The sequence below is a fragment of the Anser cygnoides genome, chromosome 1 (genome assembly GCF_040182565.1).
Source record: "Anser cygnoides isolate HZ-2024a breed goose chromosome 1, Taihu_goose_T2T_genome, whole genome shotgun sequence".
In the NCBI taxonomy this organism is placed as follows: Eukaryota; Metazoa; Chordata; class Aves; order Anseriformes; family Anatidae; genus Anser; species Anser cygnoides.
The window spans coordinates 104,768,188-104,791,291 of NC_089873.1; the positions used below are offsets into that span (position 1 = coordinate 104,768,188).

General features: G+C 46.7%; 1 protein-coding gene across 5 annotated transcripts; it reads left to right on the top strand.

The window, feature by feature from the left end:
* The first annotated feature begins 5,439 nt into the window (after positions 1–5,439).
* On the top strand, positions 5,440–22,937 carry PHC1 (polyhomeotic homolog 1). 5 transcript variants are annotated; one of them, XM_067005552.1, is made up of 15 exons: positions 5,440–5,532; positions 9,290–9,446; positions 9,833–9,943; positions 11,119–11,196; positions 11,979–12,128; positions 13,059–13,214; positions 14,351–14,849; positions 15,175–15,932; positions 17,080–17,227; positions 17,341–17,549; positions 18,164–18,275; positions 18,843–18,951; positions 19,624–19,774; positions 20,375–20,606; positions 20,880–22,937. In XM_067005552.1, the coding sequence occupies exons 2-15, from the start codon at positions 9,333–9,335 to the stop codon at positions 21,032–21,034; spliced, it is 2,982 nt and encodes a 993-aa protein (XP_066861653.1). In that variant the 5' UTR covers positions 5,440–5,532; positions 9,290–9,332; the 3' UTR covers positions 21,035–22,937. The 5 variants fall into 5 exon arrangements, with proteins under 5 accessions (XP_066861653.1, XP_066861651.1, XP_066861659.1 ...); XM_067005550.1 differs by lacking the exon at positions 5,440–5,532 and adding an exon at positions 5,572–5,698; XM_067005558.1 differs by lacking the exon at positions 5,440–5,532 and adding an exon at positions 5,572–5,698 and having other exon boundaries at positions 13,083–13,214.
* The last annotated feature ends 167 nt before the right edge of the window (positions 22,938–23,104 follow it).

The following is a 23,104-nucleotide window of genomic DNA, read 5'->3' on the forward strand; positions in this document are numbered from 1 at the left end:
TCATAAAACAACCCTCCACTCTCCATAAAGGAGAATATTCAATGTCTCTTTAGTGCTTGGGACTTCCTGGTCACTACATCTCCCTCTTGCTCACTCACTTGGCAAACTCTTCTTGGAAGCACATGCCTTATTCCCTGGATACATGCATGTTAGTATACACTCAACTAACATGCGCCAGTTTGGAGACAGAGCAATGTGCTTTGAATCTGCCTTTCTTACTCTGATTTTAGCCCCCACAACAGCAAAGAAATACAAAGCTGCAGAGCTGTAGTTTGGAGTGGTAAGGCTTGTTATTAGGAAATGTTGTACAGTATACAGATTCTAAAGTTTATTCCAAGATTTTCTCCTTCCTTTTGAGGTGCGCAATGGCCTAGATTTTTCTCATGTAACTGCAGGGCAATGACAAGCTTTTTGAGTAGCTACCACTGAGAACTGTGTGAGACTACATGGGTCCATCTCATGATTTGTACTGTCTCTGTGCAAGGTAAGCATACTTTTAGACTCGCATACAATGACTTGCTATTTTTTAAATCTTACTCCATTAGTTACTTTTCTACTAAACTCAAATAATGGCGTCAAGGTGTGTCATCCCACAGGTAAGGCCAAAACATCCATCAAGATATCAATCCACAGGTAAAACCAAGATATCCAATAGATGAATACTTTTTAAGCTTTCATCAGTAGATAAAAAGTTTTAAGTATGCCTGGATTTCCTTCGTTAACCTGGTTTGATTTACTTTAAGGGTAAAGGCCCTGGAATGTGGATTACCTTTGACATTCAGAAGCTCCTTTCCTGAGAAAAGTCACAACCTGTGACTTCATGTGTTGTACAGTTTCACAGATGATGTCTCACGGTGGGCCTATTCCCACTCTAACTAGAGGGTCATGCAATTTAAGTGGGATGATATGTTGATAAACAATGAAATTCATACAGTCTTGATGGCCAAGCCCAGTAACATCTGGAAGTATATTGGTATGTATCAGCCTTTGCTTGTTGATCTGCTTTTCCTTTCATATGTAATTCACAATTTAAAGGCAGAGGAGAGGTGAAGCCTGCCTTCAGGGTATGGCAGGTAACTGCCCCTTGGTGTTGGCTCCTTAGACATAGACAAAGCATTCCAATCTTCCCTTTATGTTTTCCAACATCCCAATCACTGCAGGGAGCAGAAAGGCGATTTGGCATGCATTGACCTGTTTTGTTGTTGATGTTTTTGTCTTGAGGGATGGGAAACAAAGATGAGGGTATTTGTGATTGTGGCCTCTGTACTATCTCAGTTCACAAACATGGAGAACCTTTGTCATGGTAGGAAGTGCAGATTCACACTAGGATTGGTTAAACAGGAAATAAAATATAGGGTATATAGGGTAAGGAAGGTAGAGATGATACTATATAAAGACTTATAAAAAAGGCAAAGCTGGAGAGGTAAGAGGACAGAAGCTAGAACAGCCCACTGAGTCTCTGCTCAGAGAGAGGACAAAATGGCAGTTACACCCTGACATGGGTAGGATCATCTGACCACCTTCGTTCTGGAGATGGTGTTGGGCCAGACTTGCCAGGGCTAGCAGGAAGTTGATGAAGAGTTCCAGTGACATTATGAGGGTGTGGATGGGCTGGGCTATGTGCAGGAAGGCATGGATACCAACGGAGATCTGGGCAGCTTGCAAGAGGTACAAGGTGGGAATATATTTGTCTTTGAGGCTTATCAGACAAGACTGCCAGCTGGAAGAAATAGGGATGGAAAGATTGTGAGTTTGGCTAAGTGGAGAAAAGAAGCAGTGCTATCTCACCTAGCTCGGCCTCTCATACAAGCTACAGGAAGCCTGTTTGTAATGAGTAGACAAAATAACTACCTCTTCCTTCTCAGAAATCTACTTGCATTTTTCCAAAAGTGAATGTTGTGGAAACTGACATCCAGGCCACATCTTGCAGGAAGGCAGTTTTATCTGGAGCTCTCAAACTCTCTTCCTGACTCACACCAACAGCCCTATATAGGAAGAAGGATCAATGAATCCTTTATCATCTTAGAAACTCATCCTAAAAGAGTTGAGGTAGGTGAAAAGTGCTTGCAGTAAACTGACTGTCCAGATATTCTGTGACTCCCGCATGTAAGCCATGTTTTATAAGAAGACATTATTAGGTACAGTTGTGTACACTTTGATTCTCATATCCAGTAATGATGGTCAGCAAGTTTTCATAATAGTTACGGCACTGGAATGCCTAGTAAACCTAGCTTTCCTCTCATTTCCTGTATGACGTGGAAGTAGTGCCATCTGGCTAGAGGACTCACCAGTCTACTCAAATATCCTCTTGAGAGTAGTCTTGGAGACACTGCAAGCTCCCACAAATTGGAACCAGAGCCAAACTAGGTAGGTGGAATAATGCTGTTATTTTTGCCACTACAGCAGAGTGTGGAGTACAACAGTTCTTTGAGGAGGTGGATAAATCACTATCTGAAGTTGATTGCAGACTGCAGTGAATACTTGCAGACTGAAGTGAGTAAATGAGTATGGATAAGGGAAAGAAGGCAAATATGGATACATAGGCTAGATGCCCATTTGTATGTTTGTACTGTATGATTCTGTACAGTACAGTATGCAGACTCATCCTTATGCTAAGCAGTGCTGTTTACTTAACTTTATACAAAGTTCCTTTGCAACCACCGTCTTACTAATAGCTTTAAAAAACCGTGAACCAGGAGGTGCACTTCTCCTGTAGGGCCACTAAGTGTCACCATCACCCCATAGCTTGCTCTGCAAGATGCTGGTTCTCCAGCAAAATTCTTTTGCTGAAATAGGTTGGGATGTCGTAGCTTGCTGAGAAGCTCGGGGTGGGGAAGGTCGCCACCTAAAATGTGAGAAGGCGATGCTACCGATGAAATGAATCCTGGATTATATTTAGGCATAGTGCTAGACAGGTTTCCAGCCAGTTCTTACCAGCCAGTTTCATGAAGTGTAGCGCGAGCCTCAGTGAGAAAAATTGAAAGATGGAACAAGTGCTTTATGAGGATACTAGAAAGGCTGAGATTCTATCATGTGATGAGCAGAATTTGGTGAGCAGATGGGGGAATCGAGATTTACAAAAATAATGAAGGCAGCAGATAAAATTAAGAAAAAAATGTTCTTCAGCAAAGAAGAAACTGCTTTCTTCAGTTCTGTCCGTGACTGAACTGGGGGCATATGCTAAAACTGGTTGGTGCTCAGTTTAAAACAAAGTACTTTACACTATAAGAAAATGCAGCTATGGGAGTTGTAGGAGCAGACAATATTGGCAGTTTCACAATACATGTAGACAAACTAATGGAAAACCAATCTATAAAGACAACAAAGGGAAGAGGTAGTGATATATTCTCTAAGATCCCTACTATCATGCTTAGTTCTGGGAATAGAACAAGGAGAATGGACTGTAGATATTGGCCAGGTGCAACTGCCATCCCTAAAAAGTATTAAGTGTAGCTGAATCTGGTGGATTGAAAGATCCAGAGGCTTCCTTTCTTCCTGGGCCAATGAATGGGAGCATCATACATGTTTGAATTTCCCCCAGTAGCAGAGTGGTGTGCAAATTCACAACAGGCACGCACACAAAGTTTAATACAGAAAGGAGATAGTACTTTAAAGACACTCACATAAACATAGCATGAATAGCCTGATCTTGTTTCTAAGGATCGGTGGTCAGAGAAGCTTTCCTTTGTAGACCTCTCTTGGGTTTTTGGCTCTCAAACCATTCACCCTACTTGCGGGCTAAAATACTTGTAAGTTTATTAGTGTGTCACATACACACACACAACAGAGCATAATCACACAGGAAATAACTGAAATAGTTTATTAAGAATATAGTACAGGCTGGTGATCAGGTGCAAAACTTGTTCAGACCAGCACACTGACCAGAAGCTTCTTATATAATTAGCAGCTTAGTTTACTCTTCTCTTCATTTTGTCATGTCTGTTCATCTCTGATCCATCTCATTCCCCCCATTTCCCTGCCTGTGATTATTGCCCCAAACATACCACTATAGTCCTGCAAACCATCAAATTCTCTTGTTCAGTTGCAAAATCCCTCTCCCCAAAGCATCCCATGGTAAGTCCTAATGCCTCTTTATTGCAGGAGTTCCCCTTTGTTTGCACAGATTCCAGAAAGAGTTTCTTCCTTTGAGTCACCTTTAGTGGGTTTTGCAACAGGGACAAATGGCTCAGCCCTTGAGGCTTTTAGGAGTGATTGATTCACAGGGATTAAGTTGGCTGAGTTCTCCGCCTTGTCATTGTTCCTTCGATCACTATCTGACCTTTATTTAAAAAATAAATAAAATAAATCAGTCAGATACTTTTCCATCTGAAAGAAAAAAGAACCCCAAGCATTTGGAGCAAGAAGCCTAAGCACTTTCGTGTATGGTGTGTTTTTCAGGCAGCAGCAAATGTCATTTTGATTCTAAATCAATGGGATTGATTTTGATACTAAATCACTGGATCTCCTGTGAAGTGATAGTCCAGCACTTGGACTACTGAATCAGATGCAGCGTTCCTGCAACACGAGGCTGAAACTCGTCATTTATGGGATTTATTATGCTCCTTGTACATGCAGGTGAAGCATGGTTCCTTTCTGCTTTTCTTTTATTTCTTCCCCCTCTACCTTGGTGGACAGCCAGTCGTCCTTAGAGGAGACTCAGCAGCTCTGGTCAAGATGAGCCACTAGCCTGACACGACAGGGAATTTCTCATGTTAGAAACAACCACTCTTACAACGCTATTGCTACAAATGGGTAACAGTTAACCCTAATCGACCACCTCCCTAAGACAGGTAATCAACAGAAGATGTTCTTCACCAGTAATGAAGTGAAGCAAGGCTATAAAGTGCCTGTGCAGTGTAGCTTCTCTCTTCATGACTAAGCGTGGTCATTAAACTCCGGCACTTGTTTTCTTTACACTCTCTTCACGTGGGTTTCCACTGCGTACACAGCAAAGTGGTGGAGTCACCGTCCCTGGGGGGGTTCAAGGAAAGGCTGGACCTGGTGCTTAGGGACATGGTTCAGTGGGTGACACTGGTGGTAGGGGGGTGGTTGGAGCAGATGATCTTGGAGGCCTTTTCCAGCTTTAATGACAGTGTGATTCTAAACAGCCAGGCGCAGGTATTACTGCTGTGCCGTTTGCTCATCACCACCTTCCCCAGGTGGTAGCGCAGACGCTTCTCCGCCGACACAGCACCACCAGCCTCCAGCAGCGCCGAGGCCTCAGGCCTCGAGCCCCCGGCCCCGCCAGGCCGCGGCCGCCGTCACCATGGCAACGGCAAGCGGCGCCGAGGAGCGCCATCACGTGCCCGGAAGCGCCCCGAAGGGCGGAAGTGACGGAGCGGGGGGGAGGGGGGGGAACCCCAAAGACCAAAATTTTTAAAAGAAAAAAGAAAAAAAAAAGAGGGGGGAGCGGCAGGGGGCGGGGCCTAACTAAGCCCCGCCCCCCTCCCCACCTCCCGCCCCGCCCCGCCCCTCCAGCCCCCAGCGGCCGCGCAGGGCCCCCGGGGCCGGGGCCGGGGCCGCGGCGGCGAGGTAACGCCCCGCCCCCCCCCCCCCCCATCCCTCCCGGCACCAGGGGGCCCCGCGCCCCGCCCCGCCCCGCCCCTCCCCGCCCCGCCCGGCCCGGCGGGGCTCGGCCCGGCTGCCCGCGCGCGGGGGGGGGGCGTGCCGGGCGGCGGCGGCGGCGGCGGGCGCTGCGGTAAGGCGGCGGCGGGGACGGCGGGAGGGGAGGCGAGGCGAGGCGAGGCCGGGCCCGGGGCTGACAGCGCCCGCGGGGCGGCCATTGTGCGCCCTGCCCCGCACCGGGGTAGCCTCGCCCCGCCGCCTCCCGGGCTCCCCGGCGCTTTGTGCGGGCGGCGGGGCCGTGCCGGGCCGGGCCGTGCCGGGCCGTGCCGTGCAGCAGGTGTCCGTGCCCCCGCCGTGCCGCAGCGTGGCTGGCGCCGGGCGTCGTGGCCCCGCCGTGCGGCTGCGGGGGGCTGTGGAGGAGGGACGGGCGTGCGGAGGTCCTGGTGGGTGGGTGGGTGGGTGGTTTTTTTTTTTTTTTTTTTTTTTTTTTCAAACGTGGGTCTTGCGGGCACCCCGTGCTTGTTTGGGAACTTGGCTCCCCCGGGGTGAAGCTGCGAAGCCGGGCGTGAGGTTGGGAGATAGCCCGCAGGCGGGAGCCGCGGACGCGTGGGGTGAGCGAGTGAAACTTTGGTGCCTCCTCTCCGCTCGGGCGTTTGGTCCGAGCCTGCCGCTCCTGCGCCTGGGAAGGGTCAGGGGCTCGGAGGCGCGGTGCCTGAGCCTGCCCTGCCCTGCCCTGCCCTGCCCTGCGCTGTGCCGAAATCAGCCGTGCCGCTGGGGCACCGGGCCGGCCCCTGCTCCCACACTTGTGCCGCTCCGTGACCTGGTTCGCTCCCTCTCCTCCCTGCTGTCCTTCCATCCCCGCCGTGGTGTTAGCAGGTCTTTGTATTCCCCCGTGCCTGCCCGTTAGGGTGCAGCGCTCTGCTAGGCGTGATCTCTCTTAGCTGTTGTTTGAATGACAATTTCTTCTAAGGACCACGTTTTTACCGCCCTTTTTTTTTTTTTTTTGCGTGGGATCTACCAATTACGTTGGCAAGGTGAGTTGGTTAACTCAGTTGGTTAACTATCTTGGAAAATACATCGTTTCTACGTTTTTGGTAGATCATTCATCTCCTGGAGCAGCTAAGTGAACCGAGTGATCTGACAGCTCGGTGGTCACCAGACTGACACGGGGAGGAGGGTGCTGGAAGATGTGCTTGGAGGGGGCGAAGTCTGGGCTACCTTATGTGGAAACAGCCTGTGCCTGGGTTGGACCGGCACTAATGTGGAACTGCATCCTTGAGTATACTTTCCTGGTGGCAGTGGAACTTGGCTGCTCGTTTTTGAGTTTGGAAAGGGTTTTGTTTGTCCCTTCTGCAAAGAGACAGCATGCTTCTCCGTCCACGTCCCCAAAAGGCCTTTTGCCTACAGAGACACCTAAACGTTTTTTGATGCCTTTCATCCCAGAGGCACCATTGTTTCAGTAGGGTTCTGGATTTGTGCTAGCTCCTGTTTTTAGGAAGCTCTAGATCAACATGAAACTCAAAAACGTTGGTAACCTTAAGAATTGATGCTGCTGTATATTGAGGAAATACAGGCTGGTGGAGCAGAGCACCAGCTCAGAAGCCAGGTTTCTCCTCCACGTACCCTGAGAGTAAGGTCATATGTGAAGCTGGACAAACAGCTTGCTGAGTTGCCTTCTCTTCCACCTGGCCGGCATTTGAATTAGCTCACCTCTGAGCCCACAATTCACTGATCTGACTGAAAATGATATTTAGGGTAATATTTCTGTAAAATTAACAAGTTAAATCAACTGATGGAAGGGTCTAGTGAGTGCTGGAAGTAAGGTAATTGTCTCCTGCTTGTAGCTGAGCTGCTAGATAACTTGGTGTAATGCGTGTAGCTTTGCCCTGAGTTGCATTTTAATCCCATTTGAAGTATTTCATTTATTTACACCGGTTCCTTTCTTTGAAAATGTCTGTGTTCTCTCCTTTTCAGTTGCTCTGGGCTTCATCTACTTTTTTTGGTGCTGCCCCCTGGGGAGCATCTTTAAGGCAACTGTCTTCCGCAGAGCTGCTGTGTTCTGGGTATACGTATTGATCGACTGTTCCTAACTATAACAGAGCTGTGGGTGAAGACAGCAGTGGCCAGCTGGGAGGGCGCGTTTCAGCTGAGGGAAAGGTGACTGCGTGATACCCATGGTCAGTGCTGGAGCAGGTACAGGACCCTAGTGTTGCGTTAGGAGGGAGATGCCTAGACAGGACTCAAGGGCAGAGGTGTAAAGATTCATGGGGAAGCCAGGACCGGAGCAACACCTGCGTGCTGGTCAGTGACAGAATTTTCCAGATTGCGAGGAGTAGGTTTGGAACAGTGGTTCCCTGATTTAATCAGCCGTCCACAGCTGTTAATGTTGATGCTGTTGTCCTACTTCAAAGTTGTCTGTGGTTAGCACCATTCAGGAATTTAAAAACTTGTTGGTAGAGAATATTGTTGCACTTCCTTTTATGCTGTGCTGGTCTGTTTGTTTACTGACCTGGAAGAAGTTGCCTTTGGTGAAGGCTATGAAGCTTGAAAACTCTGGGTTTGAAAAGGTCTAAGTACAGGGGCTGTGCTGATGCTACGGGATCTTGGAAGCCTAAAGGTCTTGTTTAGAGGTCTCTCAGGTTGGTTTCAGGGGAGCCAGCTGGTAATTTGGAAACAGAGAGGCCATCAGTGATACAGAGACTATCGGAAGCCTTTTTTTTTTTTTAAACCTTATGCAAATGATATCCTTCTGAAAAGTCATTTTTTTCAGTAGAATTCTGTTCATGTCTAACCACTTCTGTACATTTCCTTTTCTCACTCCAAGCCCTCATACCATTACTCCCTGTGTAGCCCATCTTCCTTGCTACACGAAGACTCCCTGATCATCCCGATACATTACTTTTCTGCTAAGCACTTTTTTCAGTCTTGCTTCTCTTCCTCTTGGCTGACGGATGCCTTCTCCAGGCCTTTCTTAGTTGTGCAGTTCACTGCACCTCATCTTTCTGTCCCTGGAATATCTCTCTGGCTCTGTACGACCTCTTTAGTGTGTTTCCCCTCATAGGTATTGCTTGTGATGCCTTCATCTGCCCTGCTTCTGGCTCCACTCTTCCTTAAAGCAACTTGCCACCCCAGATACCAGCTTCTAGTCTAACATTTGAGTTACACTGAGTAGCTGGAGGTGCATGTGATCAGAGAAAGAAAGAAACAAGAATTGGGGGGCAAGCTGGGAGAAAGGACCGAGTTGGTGTATCTGCAGGGCAGCGGTTGTAGAATAAGTATACCTCTCAGGAGACTACAGGAAGAGGTGATGAGAAGTTGTGGAAGAACAGTGGGCGACTGGAAGTACAGTTAATTCACCTGAGTTCACTAGCCTTGAAGTAGAGGTGATCGGGTCTGTAACCAAATGGTTGTCTGGATGAGATGCAGCTGCTGCTTCACTCTGCTGCCTGTTAAAGAGCTCAGGATGCTGTAGCGTCCAGTTGTAGCATGGTGATAAAAATACGAGAACGTGTGTATTACGTTTCACACTGTGGTAACAGCAGACTTAAACTGTGAGTATAATTTCTGGGTTATTTCAGCTCCTAGCATCCCCAGCCCCCTTTGATGTAGCATAGCTGTGGAAGAAGCCTGGTACTGGGATATTCAAGTAAAAGCTGTGTAATGCAGTGAAATACAGTTTGGCTCTTTCTCTAGCCTGACTTAGTTTCCAATCCTTTCGATTTAGATCTGGAGTCAATCCCAGCCTGAGCTCCCAGGATCCTGTCACCATGGAGACTGAAAGTGAGCAGAACTCCGGCTCCAGCAGCGGGAGCTCCAGTTCTGGAGGAAGCACCCGTCCTCAGATATCACAGATGTCTCTGTATGAGCGACAGGCTGTACAGGTAAGACGCTGCTACGTTCTGGGATGGAGTGTGCAACAGCGGAAGGGTGGTGAGCCCTTTCATGTTCATCGGAGTTGTCATGCGTCAAGGTGGGAGCATGCTGGGAAGAGTACAGGGATCCAGACGTGCAGGGATGGGAGTAGGAAAGCCAAGGCACAGATGGAACTGTTTTTTAAAGTGTGCTTCCTGCTGTCCTGGAATATGCTTGTGATTTGTTACCAAGTTTGTAGCTTCTTTACCTGTTTTGTTATACTAATCTGGTGGCTCTGCTTTTTTTTGTGGGGATGAGGTATGGTCCCAAGGCCACGATTTATTTCTTCATTTCTCTCTGATCACATTTCAAGGGCATACTGTTTTTTAACAACTGGGTTTTCCTCTTTCTCTAGGCTCTTCAGGCACTCCAGAGACAGCCCAATGCAGCTCAGTACTTTCATCAGTTTATGCTCCAGCAGCAGCTTAACAGTGCCCAGCTTCACAGCTTGGCTGCTGTCCAGCAGGTGAGTTGCCAAGGGGCAGAAGGTGAGGAACTGGATCATTCTCTACTTGCACTCTGACTTATACACCGAGGTCCCGATCTGCAATTAGACAACTGGTACCTAATTGCACTACTTACAATGTGCTAAACACGCTGTTTGAATGTAATATAAACATCTAGTAAACTGGAAGCTTGATGGAAAGATTTGTTTAGCTTTCAGGTACAAAAAAGGGGAAGATAAAATTTAGCATCCCATAAGGGAATTTGCACACTGGAGGCATGTGACTAACTACTGTACCTCCTTTAAATAACAGATGGGTGTTTAAATCACCAGTGGATGCAGTAGTGTTTTAAAACACTTTAAAAGTGTCTTAAAGTGAACGATGGATTGTTGTTCCCCTGAGAATAAATGTAGTTTTGTATGTGTGAAATTTCATGTGGTATCCTCTGAATTTTTCTCTTGAAACTTACTATCCCATGGTTTCTTTGCCAGTTACTAGCAAGAAGGATCTGGGGTAGATCTTGTCCATGAAGGAGGGTGTTTCTTTAATTGAGTTGAGTTTGAGATGATGTATCCTGCATAAATGAACTTTTTTTTTAATTTATCGACTTTCCTCACTTGAACTGATGATAAATTCTGCCAAGATGAATTATTGTTACATAGACAGAAGTGTACTGTCACATCACATATATCTCCATCAGTAGCTGTGCTTCTTGGCTGTTAGTCCAGGTTTTAGTTGTTTTCAAATCCCTACCTGCAGTTTTATAGCACAGAGCACATAGAATCCTCTCACCAGTATTATATGAATCTTAGTTGTAAAACCAACTAAACACATACAGTGTACTTGCCATGGGATCATTATAGAAAAGAAAAATGTATTTTCCCTTCTCTGCCAACTGAATGTGCTGTAATCTGAAATTTGTTACATGCAGTACTATCATTGCATTGTTACTAATCTGCGTGACTAGCTCAGCAAATTGGTAGTATTTCAGGAAATGTCTGGGTGTTAGCAGAGTGGGCTGGAGCATCAGGATGAGGGGTTGCAGTGTGTAGCATGACAAACTGGGGCAACGTTCTTGGGAATGGGAGAAGATGTTGATGATGGAATGTATTATTCTTACAAGACCAAATATTTGGGCTGGATTAAAAAAAAGTTTTTTTTCAGGTACTCATTCCTCTGTCAATCTCTCTTGCAGGCTACAATTGCAGCCAGTAGACAAGCTAGCTCCCCCAACACCAGCACCCCACAACAGACTACCACCACCCAGGCCTCCGTAAGTAATTACACAAATCAAAGCCTTTCCCCGCACCCTCCTCCCCTCTGCCCTTGTTCTTTCTCCTCTTTGTCTTTTAGGAAGGCAGTCAGCCAGGGAAACACAGCTTCTAGGAATGCTGGCAATCCACAAGATACAGACAACTTTGAGGATTTGGGGTGCTGTCATTATTGGTAGGGGTTGAGGAGCCCTGAAAAGGTTTCTGAGTGGGATAGGCTTCTTAGCTGGAAAGGTAGACACTAATATTTTTTTCCTGAGGCTTTGGGGATATGTTTTCTTAGTTTAGGAGAAGATCAGGATTTCTAAGAAGAAGGAGTTGTGAGCAGCTTGGAAGGGAATGTTCTTTTTTTTCTTGGATAGAGTAGAGGTAGCTTGTTGAATGAGGGGAAGTATGATTTTATAGTGGGTACTGGGGAACTGGGATTTGTTCAAAGAGTATAGATGAGTTGGTAAGGCAGATTACGTTATGTTTTTTTCCCCCCTTTACCTGAGAGGCTGGAGAAAATGTATTTTTAATTCTCTTTTGGATCCCTTACTGAAGTTGCAAAGTAGCAGTGATACTCAGGCTCATAGTACAAATGAGGTTAGCATCCAGGATTTTGGCTAGTTTAGGTCACATAGCCTCTTAAGGCAAGAATTGCCTTCTTTCTTCTTGGTCCCCTGTGGGATACAGGAAAAAACTGTGAAATACTTGTTCTGGCTGTACCCCAGTAAGTGAAACTTTACTTCTTTCTTTGTCCCCATCTCTTCTTATATGATTTGTGTCTTTTTTCTGTTTTAAGATCAACCTAGCCACCACGTCAGCTGCTCAGCTGATTAGTCGCTCACAGAGTGTGAGTTCCCCCAGTGCCACAACTCTGACGCAGTCTGTGCTCCTTGGGAATACCACCTCACCACCTCTCAACCAGTCACAGGCCCAGATGTACCTCCGGGTAAGAGATAAGTACACAAAATGTGTCCTGACCATAAACCCCACTTTCCAGACACTCCAGTGTTTCACTGTTTGGGACTACCAGCTCCTCAGGGCTAACTCCAACTCTAAGAATGATATGATACGTTTTAAATTCAGATGAGGAAGCTCTTATCCCTGAAACCGCATTTGACTTTGGGCTCAGCTTTTGAGGGTTAATTAGCTTTGTGTTGTGTACTGAAATTCTTAAGAACTCTTTGTCTCTGCTCTGCATAGATGTTAAAGATCCCATGGCACTTCTCAGTAGAGCATAAATGTGAAATATATATCCTAGACTTGAGTAGAAGTCGCAGAAATAAAGCTGCTCTTCTTGTTGATTGCTGGAACAGATATATGGTAAATTACTCCCTTCAGTCACTGCACACAGGGACGTTAAGTCTAGGAACGTAAATCAACAGGAACAAATATCTCATCCTTTTGATTAGTATGAAGTGCTGCTATATGGAAAACATTAGACTTGACTATAATCTATCTGGAGTTTGGTCACCTACTTGAAAAATATGTTGTGTCTCATTTGGCTTTAGGTACAGTTTGTAATCCCCTCTTCAAACAGCCCTGGTCTTGGGCGTATGTCTTTTATCACTGTTTCTCAACCAGTCCTGAATATACATCTCAAAATTAAGTTATACCCAAGTATTTTAGCTGGTCCTGGGCGGCTTGTGGGAGTTGCCCCAGGCCCATATTTAACAGAAGACTGCTTGTTTCCATAAGGAAACTGTTTCCTGCTCTTGAGGGTTATGTTACAGTGCAGCGTGGGGAAGGGTGGGGGGGGGATGCCATGTACAACATTGCAGCCTCGTGTTGCTTTGTAATCTGCTTGTGGTTCGCTGTCTTTCTTTCTCTCTTCCCCTCTGTTCCTTTCATTCCACATCACCTGACCCATCCCCAACAGCCACAGCTGGGGAACCTGTTGCAGGTAAACCGGACCTTGGGCCGCAATGTGCCTCTTGCCTCCCAACTCATCCTGATGCCTAATGGGGCCGTGGCTGCTGTCCAGCAGGAGGTACCACCCACCCAGTCTCCCGGGGTCCATGCAGACACAGACCAGGTCAGTGACACCCCCTCCCAGAGTCCTTCCCTTCCCCTGTACACAACCTGCACTCTGGTCTTTGTCTCCAGCCACCTATGCCTGTACAGAAGATTCACTCTATTTTATCTCCACTCTGTGTCCCTGTAACTATTGCAGGCAAGAGATATTGCTTTCTCTTGCCATCATTTCCGAGTGTTTGCTTTTTGCCTCCAGAGACTAGATTCATTTCTGATTAAAATTTCTGGGATGAGACACGGGCTGGATCAATCATGTTTTCACAGCTTTTTAGTTGTCCTTGTGTGAAAAGAACTGTTGAGTTCTATGTCCATTTTTCAGCGAGACTTTCACTCTGCAATGAAGAGTCTTTGTCAGCAATAGTATTCCTTAACCTGGGTGGTTTGTTGTAAAAATGCCAACGACTGAACAGGCCACAAGGTCTTAGCTCCTGCACTCAGCTGTAAATCGTTCTCTGGGTCAGAGAGCAGCCGTGGCTTCCCGTTTTCCTGGTCCTAACTTAGTCTTTCTTGGGATTTCCAGTTACTTCATTTTTTTTTTTTTTTTCTGGAGCACTTTCTTTGAGGCAAAGTTAGCCACAATGAAACTCAAAGATAATGCTGCACTTGGAGGGGGATTAAATACTGAGGATGGTAGCACTGAAATGCAGAGGAACTGGTGAAATCAGCAAGGCTGCAGGCCTCCTGAATGGAAAGCACTGTACAGATAGAGCAGGCAGGTGGCACAAAAATTGTAAAGGAATTGCTGGTCTTTAAAGGGCTATCTCAGTACTTTTACAGCCATGCTAAAGTGGATCCTAGCAATGCAAGGACAAGGCAGACAGGTCTGGAGGCTGTCCCATGCCTCAGAAAGAATGGTATTTTCCTCAAGTGCTGTTCAGAAAGTGCCACGAGATCTTTAACTTCCATCAGAGATGGGGCAGAAGGCAGAACAGATTAATGTATTTTCTGGTGAGGGTTGCACCTGAGCCTTGCCCTACGGTATTAGCCAGTTCCCCATGTTAGACTTAAAGCACTGACTTGGCCTGCATCCCAGCAGAGAATATTGCTTATGCATTCTCTCGTTCTGTACCTCTCTCCAACTTCCAGGAAGTAACATGCATAAAGCAAATGGACTGTGTTCTGTATGTGTGTTTCTAGGTGCAGAACTTGGCTGTGAGGAGCCAGCAGACCTCATCCACTAATGCCCAGCTCCAAAGCTCTGCTCAGAAGGCAGCTCTACCAGGAAACTCCCAGGCTTCGTGCCTACCACAGGCCACAAGTACAGGCCAGACCTTGGCAGTGGCTCAGGCATCTTCTAGCAGCACAGGCCAGTCCCTCAACTTGAGTCAGGGGGCAGCAGGCAGCAATGGTGTCTCTGGGGGTGTGGTGGCAAGTAGTGGGAGCCAGACCTCAACAGGATTGAGCCAGACAGCCTCGGCAGGTGCCGCTGGCAGTTGCCAAAGGAAAGGCACAGGGGTGGTTCAACCATTACCAGTAGCAGCTGCCCAGGCAGTGACTATCAGCCAGGGAAGCCAAACAGAGACAGAGAATGCAGCCACAAAGAAGGGTGAAACGGACAGTGGTGGACAGCAAACTGTGGGCATGAACCTGACGCGGACAGCTACACCAGCACCCAGCCAAACACTGATCAGCTCAGGTAAGTGGTGCCCTGTTCCTTCTCTTTGAACCAGTTGAGCTTTTGAAAGAGTGCCATTTAAAGCCCAGTGGTGAGAGGTTTCCCAACAAGCCTCCCAGTCCCCATGCTCCTGGAAGCTGTTCTCTAGGGCTTATCCTGCTCTACTAATGACAGAACTTCATCCCAGCCCATTCAGTTCCCTCTGTCCTCTGCCAGTTAGCTGTCAGTCGGTTTTGAACATAACAATTCAAACCAGTGTGGTGGCTGCTTGCCTTTTTTTTTTGTTCCCAGCTGTGCTGTTGCTAACCTTTGTGCTCTCCCTTTCTCTGGTTCTGTGTTTGTATAGCCACGTATACACAGATTCAGCCACACTCCTTGATCCAGCAGCAGCAGCAGATTCACCTGCAGAAGCAGGTGGTGATTCAGCAGCAGATTGCCATTCATCACCAGCAGCAGTTCCAGCACCGCCAGTCCCAGCTCCTCCACACAGCCACCCATCTCCAGCTGTCCCAGCAGCAGCAACAGCAGCAGTCACCATCTCTGACCCAACAGCAGCAACAAGCTCAACCTCCGCAGCAGCAGGCTCCGCCTCAAAACCAGCAGCAGGCCCAGACCCTTGTGGTGCAACCGATGTTGCAGTCCCAGACACAGCCTGTTCAGCTCCAGCAGGACAGTCCTTGCCAGCCAACCACCAAATCACCTGTTCCAATTCAGTCAAAGTCTATGGTCACTCCCATCAAACCACCGCAGCTTGGGCCTGCCAAAATGTCAGCAGCACAGCAGCCTCCACCACACATTCCTGTGCAGGTGGTGGGTACTCGGCAGCAGGGCTCAGGCCAAGCCCAAGCGCTGGGTTTAGCTCAGATTGCTGCAGCAGTGACGACTTCCCGGGGAATGCCAGCTGTGGTCCAGCCTGTTTCCCAAGGCCATGCTGCTTCCCCATCCTCTTCAGCTCCAGCATCCTCACAGGAAGCTCCCCCTCTCACCACAGGGGTGAATTTGGCACAAGTTCAAGGCACAACCCACATGGTGAAGAGCCCAGCCACCTCTCCAGTCGTGGCTCAGATGCCAGCAGCATTCTACATGCAGTCTGTCCAGCTGCCAGTAAGTGATACCATCAAGAAGGGGAATACCACATGGATTCTCTTTGTTCAGTCCTAGGACACTAATTGCATTCCAGCCCTGGGTCGGTGGGATGGGAGGAATAAGAGGTTTGGATAAAGGGATATGGAGGCTTTTCCTCTGAAAAATGCTGATTCCAGTCCAACCCTTGGGGTTACTGACTACAAACAGTTTTCTTTCACATCATCATTCAGAGGCTTGCATGAAACAAACTGGTGAGACTTGGAGCCCGATTCAAATGGAGTAGGTGTCCACATCACGTACTAAATATCCCATTTAACGACAGCTGGCCTCTTTGTCTCTCAGAAGAGAGAAAGCAGCTGACTGGGCTGTGAAGACTGAACTCCCCTCTCCCCATTAGGTGCAGATACCTCCAGGTCAGAGACCCCTTGGTGCGTGGTTATCAGCCACTGAGGTAGAGCTGGCTCTAGGCCTGAGAGGATTCCCTAGAAACAGACTATGCAGAGGTAGACAAAGATGGCTTATGTTCCCTAGGCCTCTCATGCTGCTCTAAATTGGCCAACCAGGGCCTGCCTAACTCCCTGGGACACTGACACTTTTTCAGCTCAGATATCTGTAGTAAGTTGCTCAGACTGTTAATTTGATTGGGTTTTCGCTTGTGTAGTCAAGGGCAGAGTGTGCCAGTTTGTTTCTAAACTCTGTCTGCTTCTTCAGGGAGCTGTCACAGGATTTGTTTGATTTTTACAGCTGAGGGACAATTCTGCTCTCATCCAGCATATTTCCCCTACTGTTTTGACTCTGTTTCTTCATTGGAACTGATTTGATCTAGCCAAAAGCCTGTTCGGAAACTGCTGGGTGAATGCCATTCCATTTCTTCCTGGAATAATCCCTTGAGGCTTGCATGGTGTCTTGGTATTATATCAAGGTATCAGTATATCAACTAGGATGCTACGTCCTGGTCAGTAGTCTGATAGTGTGTCTTACGAAGGTTTAGCTCCCTGCTAGGTAAATGCTCCTAAACAAAGATGGGAGCTGGATGCATTTCCAGGAGTGGGAGCCAGGCTGGAGATGAAGTATGGTGGAGCAGGATGTATCTTGTTGCCTTCGATCTGTGTTGTTCTCTGCTTTGGGGTTCTTCTCTCTGCTTACATGTGCCTCTGTCATTCAGGGCAAGTCTCAGACCCTAGCAGTAAAACGCAAGGCAGAGTCAGAGGAGGAGAAGGAGGAATCGGCCAGTGTCAATGCACTCCTGCCTGCCAGGTCTTCACCTGTGACAGACAGCCCCAAAAACATGGAGGAGAAGAATGGCCTTGGAGGTGAGGTACAAAAGGAGAGCTCTGGTTTTTCTGTACTAATGATCTGATCTCAAGTTCCACTTGAAGTAAGCGGAGCAATAGTAACAGTGACTTTGGTGCTGTTAACATTCCAGATAAATCCGATCCTGCTGTCACTGCAACCCCAAACACCGCCTCAAGTGAAGGAGCATCAGTCACCCCCACCTCTGCACCCACCCCAAACCTAGCAATGGTGTCGCGTCAGATGGGAGACTCCAAACCCCCACAAGCCATTGTTAAGCCCCAGATCCTCACACACATCATTGAGGGCTTTGTCATCCAGGAAGGAGCAGAACCCTTTCCGGTAAGGATTCACTGCTGTGGGGAAAGGAGGTAGTGCTGTCTCTTGGAAAGGTGGTGGGCACCCATCTTTGGACAGGACTTTATTTCCCCGTGTTCCAAGTAAGCATTTTTTAGCTCAAAACACAGAAGTGAGAGGCAGGCAAAGGAAACTGGTTTCGCGCACGAAGCAAAGCATCAGGAGTTGGTATTAAAGACGACAGGTTGGAGCGAGATGGGAATTGTGAACTGGCAAATGTGATGGGAACTGTTTTCTCCAATAGTCCCCAAAGCAATAATTTATGCAGGAATTATAAGAAGGTTCTTCTGTCTGATTTCTACTGAGGGAAACATGCACTGCATTTTGAGTAAGGAGAAGGTGAAGTTAAAGCAAATAAGGGGAAATATAGTCACATGGAATTGCAGGATATTCAAAGCAGACAGTACTTGGTGATCTTTGAATGAACTGCCACATCTGTGAATAAGGAAAGAGTAACTTTGTTCAGCATCTCTCCTTCCTTAGTGTGCGAAGGGATTATTTTGAGTTATAGTAAGGAGTGAGTGGCATATGCTTCAGAAGAGAGTGGTGGGCACAGAGCTCCTTTACTGATGGGCCAAATTCTCTCTCTTCCTGGCTAGGTGGGTTCTCAGCTGCTGAAAGAATCTGAGAAACCACTGCAGGGAGGGGCTCCTTCTGGCCAGAGTGAAAACCTGTCCAGCAATTCTCCAGGAGGGGACAGTGCTTCTATGGGTGAGTTTCAGCACTGGGGTACCTCGCTAGTGGTACTGAAAGTTTCTGCTGATACTTTATTATCTACTTTATACATTATGGACTCGTATCCCTTTCTGTCCTGCTAACACCTTGGAGTCTCAGGCTACAGACCTAGGATCTTCTTTTCTCAAGTGTCAGAAGACATTACTTTTTTTGTTGTTGTTCATACAATCTAACATACCCTATGTTAGTAAGCAGAATCTGAACTGTACCTGTAATGACTATGAAGGATGTATGGACACAGCAGAGAGTGCAGATGGAGATTCCCCCACAGCCTTGTAGGATAAGAGGGATATGCTATTTCTTGTTCAGCGAAAGTGACGAGGAGAAATACACTACTCTGTTCAGTATCCTGGGGTCCTAATTAGTGGAGCTTCTGCCTCTCCTCTACCAGCTTCTTCCCCCCGCTAATTGTTTAGTAGTTTCAAAAGACAATAGTGTTTGGAATCTGTCTGCTCAAAGGAAGAGTAGTGCAATGAGGAATCATTACGTGTGATTTGTTTCAGCTCAAATCATCAAATGGTGTATATCTCTGTATCTCACTAGAGCTTGATAAGAAGGCAAACTTGCTGAAGTGTGAATACTGTGGGAAGTATGCCCCAGCCACCCAGTTCCGTGGCTCCAAGAGGTTTTGTTCCATGACCTGTGCTAAAAGGTAATAGCAAGACACATCATCCTCTTCTCTGACTCTACGTTCTTGGGAACTGGGCATGTGTCCCTTCTCCAGATAGTGTACAGTACTTGAGTACATCTGATTCTCCCTATATGGGATGCATTGACTGCAGAGATCCTTTAGTACTGGACCTCTTCATGATTTGTGAATGCTTCTAGATCTGGAGGAAGTGGATATGGTATTGAGTGTAAACAGGATTTCATACTTGCTCAGGAAGTGAGATGGGAAGAAGGAAGTTCTTGGGCTCCAAAGAACCTCTATGAGAGGTACATTTTACTGACTAAATGAACGCTTACTGGTAGCTGTCTGCTCCGTTGGTAGTAAAGACACAAGGGAGCGCTGGGGGGCGAAAATCCTGTGGAGAAATTACACTAGTCATTGCTGCCTCCTGTTGATAGCAGAGTGCTTGTTGTGGGTCTTTTTTCCCTTAGGGGAATGACTTAATTGACCCTTCAGATGTTAGATCAAGACTCTGGTGTCCAAATATTGCTTGTGAGAAGTCTGGACTGGTTCCTTCCAGGGGGAATTCTTAGGAGGAGGAAGAACAGAATTTGATGGTAAAGAGAAGTTTCATCCACATCTAGAGAAAGGAGAAACAGTACGTTCAGTTAATTGCTGTCTTCCTAATTGCTGCTCTGCTTCTACTTATTTGAGGTACAATGTCAGCTGCAGCCATCAGTTTCGGTTGCAGAGAAAGAAGATGAAAGAATTCCAGGAAGCTAACTATGCTCGTGTGCGCCGACGGGGGTCACGACGCAGCAGCTCTGAAATTGCTCGAACAAAGATCCAGGGCAAGCGTCACAGGGTAAGGCCATAGTCCTGCCTGCCCCTGTCAAGGCAGATTTCAGCATAAAAATTGTCACTGTTGGAGGTACCAGGTTCCCAGAGTGTATGTAGTTGTACAGTACGTGACCAGTGCACATCGACACAGTTGTTACACAAGGCACAGTAAGCTGTTCTGGTTGCTCATCCACTGCAAAAAGTGGATTAACATTTGTATTTGTTTACTCTGTATTCACTCCAGCATGTCGCAGACATCTGAGTGAGTGTGATCAGCTGCCAGGCTTGCTAGAAAACAATCCACTTTTCCTGTACGGTTAGCTTTTTTTCAGATTAATTATTTGAATCAGATTATAGAAGGATTGAAAGAGCTCCAGAGCTGACATGAGGAAGAGGAATGGACTAGGGGAGGATGGGGAGAAGGAAGAGGAAGGGAGGTGAGATTTTACTTTCGCCTCCCTTCAGTGAACTCTTGTGACAGCTGCCCCTGGACTAACAGCCTGAGGAAATTGTCCCAGACTGTTGGGACTTCTACTGTTACCAGTGTCTGGTTTTGAACTTGGTAACTGATTTAAAAAATAAAAATAAAATAAAATCTCACTTTTTCTTTCCTGTGGGCTTATAGGGTCAGGAGGACTCAAGTCGAGGTTCCGATAACTCCAGCTATGATGAGGCTCTGTCCCCTACATCTCCAGGACCCCTGTCAGTACGGGCCAGCCATGGAGAGAGGGACCTGACAAACTCTAGTATGGCCCCACCTACCCCAGATCTACATGGCATCAACCCCGTCTTCCTGTCCAGCAATCCCAGTCGTTGGAGCGTGGAGGAAGTGTACGAGTTCATTGCATCATTGCAAGGTGAAGTTATACTCCGTTCCTGCGGTCCTCTGATCCAGTAGCATGGGGAAATCTTTTGAGAGTGGTACCTGGTGCACTTACCGTACTCTGTATGCGTTTCTGAACTGGAGTAGGTCATGCAAATGGGTGAGTTGTACTCCTCAAACAGCCTGTGTGGGGAGGGGGGATTGGTTAGATCCCTAGCTTACTTTCCGTACCTGCCAGAGGTCTATAAAGAGTGGGAATGACAGGAGTGCCCATCTGTTTCTTAGTGCCGTTTTCTTGGTTTCACAGGGTGCCAGGAGATTGCTGAGGAGTTTCGATCACAGGAAATAGATGGCCAGGCCCTGTTGCTTTTGAAGGAGGAACACCTCATGAGTGCCATGAACATCAAGCTGGGACCAGCTCTCAAGATTTGTGCCAAGATCAACGTCCTCAAGGAGACCTAACAGCTCATGGCAGTAGATGCACTTCAGCTCTGACACCCAGAGCAGCTGCCAGATTTGGAGCATCCTGCTGGGGCAGGGAAGAATGGGACAATCCCTTGTGGTCTTGCATTCAAGAAGAATGAGAAGGAATTTGACTGAAACTGCCATGTACAAGCCCATGTTTTGGTCTTTTAATGGTGCTACAAGGGGGAAGGAAACTCCCACCTGGGGCCTTTGAAACTTTCCTTCTTCCTGGTTTTGAATATGCCTCTCCCATTTACCACAAAAAGGAAGGGAAGGAGACTTCTGTTTTAGCAGACTTCTGAAAGGGGCCCTTGTCCCTTTTTGCTACAGCAGGTTTGTTGGATCTTATTTGAGTCTTGTGTCAGAACTTGAAGCATAGGAAGACCCTGTCCTGTCTGGATATTGGGGGCAGCTGTGCTTGAGGCATTTAGGAAGTGAATTAGTAAATTCCAAGTGACAGATGTGGACAAAAAAGAACTAGAGCAAAAGAGGCTGCTTCTGTTACACTTTTAAAAAAAAATAAATAACCTAGGCTGTTCATGAACTGGGTTTAATAGCCATTCCAGCATGCATACCAAACTTGAAGGCACATGGCAATAGGAGCTGCCTTAGCTTTACTGTCTCCTGTAGAGATTCAGATCAAAGACTAAGCGTTTTGGCAGCTATTCACTCCAGATGCTCCTCGTTGAAACTGTCAGAGGAGCGTTTATCCTGAGTACTTATAACAAGGTGATGGGGAAATCAGAGAGTGGGGGGTTGTCTTACATTAGGAAACCCTATACCACTTGGTGTATCTCCCCAGTATGCGAGTGCAAGGGTATAATTTACAGATCCAAAGCAGTCTCAAGAAGCACCAAGGCTCTTCATAAATCAGCTATTTTTTTTGCTTTTTTTGTTCATTTGTTTGGTGGGGTGGGGGTGGGGATTGTTCTCTTACCTGTTTGTATTATTTTTGTGTCTGTCTTTATTATCCTCAGGAGAGCTTATGGGACAAAGTTTAAGCTGGCAGGATTGTATCACCTGCCTCAGACTTTCTTTGGTGATGATGTAAAACAAATACTTCTCTTCCTCAGTATAAAAAACAAAAACACTCCAACAACTGAATTATGATCCTTTAATACTTCTTTCTAAGGGATACAATTATGTTACAGGCTAAGCCCCTGCTACTCAGCTCCCATAGGTTTTAAGGACCAAATCCAGAAGTTTTGTGGCACTTTGGCAAAGGCAAAAATGTGGGCAGTTGTTTTCTTCAAGCACCTCTGCTTTAAAAATGGAAAAAAAAACTGAAACTACACAAAGCATGAAGATGTAAGTGTCCCTTACAGCCAAATACCTGAAAGCAAGATTTAAAAAAAAAAAACTTTTCTATTTTCAGAAGTTTCATATGCCTATTTAAGTGAAATGCAAGAGTGTTCTGTCCGAAACCCACCTACTATTGTAGGAGAGCTGTAATTGCATGGGAGAAGGCCTAAGGGCCTAAGTAAGAAAACATGAGATCTTTGGAATGGGCTCTCTATTGACTCATCAGAAAAAAGAGGGGGAAGTGCTTAGAAGATGCTACAATGTGGCAGCAACTTCTGAGATTTCTTTAATTAATGCAGGCCCAAAGGAAGCTGCCTGATAACACTTTTCAGCCTAAACATAGGGGGGGATGGTGTGCACGCACTGACAGGGGGCAGTTTAGAACTTCTAACAGTAAAGGAAGGCTGCCACAAACCATTTTATGAGCAGGCTGAGCATGACAAAACTCATGTTTAGTTTAACCCTCAGCAGGGCAGGCAGTCATGTATATTACTAGCTGCCTTTGAGGACTGGATTTATTTCAGTGAAATGGAAACATTTCACATTATTTCATGTTCAGTGTTCTTAATAAAAAAAAATGCTTGTTCAGGCTTTACAAGTCTGGCTGCTGTGTAACTTTTGTATCAGATAATTGAGAAGAACAACTTCAAAAACCTGATTGCTACAGTTTCAGAAAAATATAGGGAATTTTTCTCCTCTGTAACTCCATGAGCTTTTAAAGTTTCAGTTTGAAAGGTGTGCATATCCTGCCCTGTAAGACCACAT

Bases quoted from the DNA above. Each gene is read 5' to 3' on its own strand.
- PHC1 (XM_067005552.1), top strand. From the start codon at position 9,333: ATGGAGACTGAAAGTGAGCAGAACTCCGGCTCCAGCAGCGGGAGCTCC. The intron at 14,850-15,174 runs GTAAGTGGTGCC...GTGTTTGTATAG, and splicing joins CCAAACACTGATCAGCTCAG to CCACGTATACACAGATTCAG. The intron at 17,228-17,340 runs GTGAGGTACAAA...TTAACATTCCAG, and splicing joins GGAGAAGAATGGCCTTGGAG to ATAAATCCGATCCTGCTGTC.